Below are 6,576 nucleotides of genomic sequence, written 5' to 3'. Positions count from 1 at the left end.
GGTCAACAGGCCGGCCGGGCCCCTAGGGCCCACGGGTCAGTGACCCAGGGGTGGCCCCAGGTCGGCCACGTCGGCGGCCGGCGTTGGGGAGCTCCGGGGAGCGTTCCCGCGGCGGAGGGGCGCCGGACCTCGCCGGGATTCGCCGTCCGGCGGCAAAAATGGCCGCGGGCGGGTGCGTTCGAACGTGGAGGGGATGCCGCGTCCAACGGTGGCAGAGGCACGGCCGGACTTGGCCGGAAACGACGCCGGCGAGCGGCGGAGGCGGCGGTGGGATTCGGGACCGCGTCGGGATCGCGCTACGGGGCTAACGGGAAGGCCAGGGGGGGCTGCGCGACGCGCTGAGCACAAGGGGCTCGGCCCCGTGACCATTTGGTCACTGGAAGGGCGCCGGCGACGAGATCCGCGACGGGGGCGCTCGGGTACGGAGGGGAACGAGGGGGAAGAGGAGGAGGTCCTCGACCGAGCGGAGGAGGCGCGAGGGGAGGGGGGTACGTGGGGCGCGGTGAGCCAGCGCGAGCCGGAGCGCGACGAGCGCGGCGCCGGAGCGAGCTCCGGCCATGGCGACCGAGCGCGGGGGTCGACCCCTACGGCTACAGAGCGAAGCAGGGGAGGGAAGAGCTCATGGGGGGGGGGGGGGACGCGTGGGGTCTCGGAAGCGGGCTCGGGGGCGGTCGGGGGCGTCCGGCGGGGAGGAGGTCGAGGCGGCGGCCGTCCGGCGATGCGGATCCGGCGAGGTGGGAGTCGGGGACGGTCCCGAGGCGACGAGGGGGGGGGGTCGGGCGTCCTGCGTGGCCGGTCGGGGAGGAGGGGAGGAGGACGAGCGCCGGTGGGGTGGGGCGCCGGCGTCGGGGGCGACGGGATCGGGCGGAAGCCACTTAACGACATCTGGCACGTACTCAATATCGAGGATGCTAACAAGCAATCTGGCCACCCCATGAGCACTGGTAAAGGCCATATCCACCCTCTCGGTTTTTTCAACCAACGTCCCCAAGCTAGCCGCAACTCGAACATCATTCAGTGGCTTGGACGGTGCCCCCGAGAAACGAAGCCAAACCTGAGTGAGTGGTTTATCTTTGGGCTCAACCTTTTTCCACTCATGAAACTCGAGGATGCACTCAGTGCCTGGAACTCTGCACAACCCGAAACTCAGGAGTCACTCCAAATCCTCAGTCGAGGGAAAGTCCACCTTGTACATATTATCCTCGAGTCTGATAAGTTCCCACTAATGGTTACCTAGTGCCAACTCATTCAGCCTGTGTAAGATTTGTGCATCGGTCAAGTCACCCTAGGTAACTTTCACCACCCTTGTGGTTGCACTCTGAGGCACATCAGGTATCTCCGTAGCACTAGGAGACCCGAAAAACATCAACTCCACGCAACACACATCATAGATCGTAACACCCGGCATGGGCTCATGCAAAAGCGGGCACTCTCCCGAAGCATGCACTCGTTTGGAACAAGTATCACAAAGCTCAGCAGTACATTCAGCAATGAAGTGTCCTTGTTCACCACAGCGATAGCAAAGCATTTCCTCTTTCTTGCGGGCCTATTTGCTAACTTTCTCACCACCCGGCCTGTCAAGCGCTCCAACAGAGCCTGCAACTGCCGTCTCGTTCGTGGGCTCCGCCGCAGTAGCCAAAGCTAACACCATAGCCAGGACCTGGCTAGACAAAGCGGGCGTCTGCTGACCAACCACCTTCGAAGACACCGTCGGCTCAGCGACGTCGGTGATGGTAGTGGCAGACGGTAACGATTCTTGCCATCGCGGCCGTTCCGAGATCCTCTAAAACCAGCTCTTTGTCTGTAGTCCGGGTCGGATGCCCCTCAACAAAACCTCTCGGAGGGCCAAGAAACGGACGCTCTGCCGTCCCATCGCTCTGCCAGGCATAACCACGCCCTCCGCCCCGAGGAGGATGAGCCGCGATGTTGACCTTACCATACACATCATAGCCGTCGTCCCCCCATTGACCTTGGTGATGTCCGCGATCATCGAAGGCTCTGCTACAAAAAGCTGGAAAACGATGCCCCGAGCCACCACCACCGCCACCACGGCGCGCCGACGGTCCATGACGATCCGCGACAGGCTAGTGCCCCCCGGCAGCCCCGTGCACCGGCTCCATCCGGGTTGCATGCGGCTGCGCAACCACGTCGGGTGGCGGAGCTCGCGCAGGAGCCGGCGCCGGCGGAGCTCCTCCCGCTCGGAGCTGCTGGGTCGAGGTCCCCGAACGAGGAGGGGGTTGCTATTGTTGTTGCTGGATCGGCGGCCGAGGCGCCGCAGCCACCGCCCCTGGCACCACCGGCTTAGGCCCCGGCGGCCGAGCCCCACCGCGACCCGCCATGCACGCCGCAAGGGGGGGTGCGCACCGCTCGTCCCATCATGCACGAGGGGAAGCCTGGGACAACGCAATGATGAACCCTAGGCGGTGGCCGAGGAACACGACGCAGGGTCTCGCTCGTGCATGCAGGTTCTATGTCACGAGGAATAGGCACCGTTTTTGCCTGGGCCACAAACCTAGCTAGTCCCGGCCCATCCTCGGATAGCTCACACTGGGCCGACGGCCCACACTCAGGCCCGCCCACACAGCGCTCAGCCGCCGCCAGTCCCTCGTGGCCCAGCAGACAATTTAAACGCGTGATCCGCGCTGCCCGGATCACGCCTGCTTGGTCGACCGCGAGCGGCCGCCATAGTTAATACAGCCTTTTGTGTTTATTACAAGCCCCGCACACTTTTTTTTGAGTCTATTTGACTGAATAATAACGTTCTTATATTATGGGACGGAGTGAGTAATATTTGTGTCATACTAATATATCACTATCTATGCCGCAAAAAAATCACTATCTATAGCAATACTATAAAAAGACCCAAAAAGGCAGATCCAATAAATCTTGGCCATCTAATCATGTCGATCGAACAACCTATATTGGTTCAGTGGTAGCGTGCAATTAACATCGTATCAAATATAAATATCTACACTATACATGTAATTAATGCGTAGTTGATATCCTATCTATCAATGTGTAATTAATTTTCTCTCTAATATCGATGTGCATTGCACCTACGCATTTACTCAGTATATTATTTGGTTTAACTGGTTTTTTTTCCTTTGAAAAGGAAGGTTTACCCGTGGCCTCTCCACCGGGGGGCTCAGTTTTCTCACATTAAAACTCGACAACTGTTTTCTTCTAATATGAAATGCCAGAGCTCCTGCCCATGCCTCTCGGCAAGCATTTCAAGAAAATAACGCAGGGAGAGATGAAGGAATGAATTAGCCAGGCCGTTATATTAAGATTGCGTGGTAGATTAGCAGGGGCCGGATGAATGCACAAATCAGAACTGCATACCAGAACACAAAAGGCAATCCAATTTCTCCATGTCCCTCTCAGTCCAACTCTAGTTAACCTTATCGCGAACCTCCTCCTCTACAACTACAGCCTTATCGTTAACTTCACCGGTCATTTTTGGCATGGACACTTGGCGGAAAAGAAAGCAAGGCCACCATATGTGTGCAGCTGCCAGGAAGGAAAAGCTATAGCCAGGGAAAGGGAGTGGAATGCGGTTGCTTCTTCCACCTGAAAAGAAAAGGCGCTTTGGGCTATAGCAACAGTCCCGGGGGTGGTTGCTGCGGCGTGCGGGGAGAGTGATGCGCGCATTCCCGTCGACACCGGAATGCAAGGAGAGAGTATGTGAGGTCAACTCCACCGCGCGATTCTAAACGGACATTCGGTTTGGTCAGATTTTGTTTCTTTGAGGCGGCGATGTGGTCGTCCATGTCCGCGTTTGTTCGTTGGGTCGTGGGTGTGACCAGCACACGACCGCATCTCAAATCATGTCCGGGATGAACGTGATTAAAAAACAAAAAACATAAATAAAATGCCTAAAAAGTAAATAAACGCACTTAAAAAAACTTAATATATATAAAGGTCACGGCCACAAAACGGCCCAATTTCACGCCGCACTTAAACGACCCGGTTTCATAATTAATATAAAAACAAAATAAAAAAAAGCCGCCCGCGCGCCGCTGCCGCACCCGTCCATGCCCTGGCCGTCGCCGTCGCCGTCGCCGTCTTCAGTGGCCGCCGGTGTCGTTGTCGTCGCTGCAGAGGTCGACGTAGTCCGGCGACGTCCAGAGATGGGTCGACGGTCCGCGGTGCACGGGGGCGGCGGGCTGGAAGGTGGCCGGTGCCTGCACCACCTCCTCCCGAGGCGAGGCGTCGCGATCCGGCGACCGCCGCGGCGTGGGGCACCAGTTGCCCCCCAGGCAGCCGCCATCTGCTCCGCCGTGCACGACTAGGTCCACCCCTGGCCCACCAGGCCCGGGTGGAAGGCGGCCACCGGCGGCTCCTCCGTCACCTCCTCCTTCGGCTCGGGGATGGCGACGTCGCCGGCCGCAGAGAGGGCCATCGTCTCCTCGAGGCCCGGCCATTGGCGCTCATTGTGCGTGTACATGGAGTCGTCCATGACACGCGCCATGATTCGGGCCTCCTCCGCTGTCATGCGAGGAGGTGGAGGTGGCGATGGGAAAGGCGACGGCGTGGGCGTCAGGCCGCGCACCCGCGTACGCCCGCGCACCTCCCGACGTGGCCGCCGCGGCCCCCACACCGTGCGGGCGAAGTACGACGCACGTCGCACGTCGTGCTCGTCCTGGAGCCAAGTGTCCCACAGGACGGAGTCGGGGGCGTACCTCTCATTGTGGAATAGGTCGTCGGGGAGGAGGCGGCGGCGGCGCTCGATCTCATCGCGTCTGGCACGACCGCTCGCTGGCACCGCCGGGACGGGGACCCGGTCCGCAGAGAGGTGCCAGTTGTTGGGGAGGTGCACGTCGCTCCACGGGACCGGCGTCCTCGTCTCCCAATACCGCCAACACACATCGACGACCAGGTACCGCCGGTCGCGCTCGCCGGCGGCCCTAGGCGCGATAGTGAAGGGGGCAGACGCTGGGGCTCGAATGGAGGAGCGCGGCGGTGATGCGGGCTCCTCCTTCTTGAAGGAGCCGCGGCGGCGTCCTGCGGAGGAGCCGGCCTCGCGGTCGTGCTTCCCCTTGCGGTCGTGCTTCCAAAGGCCCATGGCTGCGGCCGACCGGCGAGGTCGACGACGGGGAGCGGCTAGGGTTTCGAGGATGTAGGGTTTCGGGGAGGGGGGGGCGGAGTGGGAACAGTGGACGACGACCGGTCCACGGCTTCCCATTTAAGAAGGACGACGACCCTTCGCAGTGCGGATGACAGGTGGAGCCACCCGCCCGTGCGCATTTATGTTGGCGGGTGGGAGGTCGGTGGCCGCCTGCCATGCGGCCCCGACGCGGACGTTCGAAGCGTCCGTTCGCTGTCCGCCACGACCTAAACTCGGTGCAAATTTGTGCTCGAAATGTGTCGGTCCGGACACAAAACAGATCAGATGAGTCCGAGCCGTCGCGTGCTGGGCCGCCTCATTTGTTCGTTTTATCCCAAATGAATAGGGCCGGACAAAATGGGGTCGCGCGAGTTGGCCTGATGAAGATCAGGTTTCAGATCAGTGGTTGCTGCGGCGTGCGCCACCAAAATCTAGCCCGAGTTTGCGCGGTCGTGGAGTAGTTTATTGGGCCGGAGAACGGGCGCGCCGAAGCCTCGCCGCTTTCGCTCTATACAGAGCAATGCGTTGCACGCGCGCGCGTGGGGAGCCTGAGAAAGAGCACGCTGGTTTGAATTTCGGTGGGCATCTTGGATGGTTTCCGTGGGTGGTGTGGTGTTGCTTGCCATCGTGTGTGATTCCGGGGGGATTAGACTAGTTTGATTGATACACGCGCGCTTTAGCAAGCCACGTCTGCCTCTTCCAAGAGACAAGCCAAATTTGATACGGCATGCATCTTGCTAATTGAAAAGGCACTGAATTGGGTATGTGAAGCATGCATGCCGAGTACAGTGGGTAAGCTTACGTGAGTGAGCAACACGACGAGGTGCACTCTTCGTTCTAGAGATGATCAGCGTGCCAATCTAGCTAGCACTCTGGCGCGACAGAGGCTAGTAGGATCTGAGTGTGTCTCTGGATCGATCCTTGTGTCGGACATGTGCAGGGTGGTGGGAGGCAAAATGCTGGTCTCTGGTCAAAACGAAGTGATATCGCCGTCAACCAATCCATTATATGCATGGCTACGCAGATAACATTATCTTTTCTTTCTATCTTCCACTCCTGCGGTCCTATCTTGTTAGCGTAGTACTTTTTTTCTTCGATCTAGTAGATCGGAAGAGATATGGTTAGTTGTTACTTTATCCGTCCGGGTTTATCAGCCTCCTTCGTATTTTAGGTTGATGTTTGATCATCTGTATTAAATAATAAAATATAATGCATATATGGTAGTAGTAAAGCATACACTTAAGGATTGGTATTCAAAAGAGGATTCACATGGTATATTTTTTGTGACATGTATTTTGTATATTATAAGTTAAATTTATGACCATCTTTTTGTTTGCTCATAAATAGTTTTGATTGCTTACCACATGTGCCATGTGATACAGAGACGCTCGATAAGCCCGGACGAAGGGAGCACATACCTTTTTCTCACAGAAGGAGAAAGCTTTGTAATTAATTACTCAACATCGTGA

At 58.1% G+C, this 6,576-nt stretch overlaps 1 protein-coding gene across 1 annotated transcript; it reads right to left on the bottom strand.

Moving 5' to 3' along the window:
* Positions 1-4,288: 4,288 nt before the first annotated feature.
* Positions 4,289-5,065, bottom strand: LOC147980197 (uncharacterized). The gene has a single exon (XM_087515512.1). The coding sequence runs from the start codon at positions 5,063-5,065 to the stop codon at positions 4,289-4,291; it is 777 nt and encodes a 258-aa protein (XP_087371638.1).
* Between the last annotated feature and the right edge of the window lie 1,511 nt (positions 5,066-6,576).

This window comes from Triticum urartu, chromosome 3A (assembly GCF_056163025.1).
Source record: "Triticum urartu cultivar PI428250 chromosome 3A, HENAU_Tu73, whole genome shotgun sequence".
NCBI lineage: Eukaryota > Viridiplantae > Streptophyta > Magnoliopsida > Poales > Poaceae > Triticum > Triticum urartu.
Note: the sequence above shows the minus strand (reverse complement) of the source record. Positions and strands in the feature narration are given on the sequence as shown.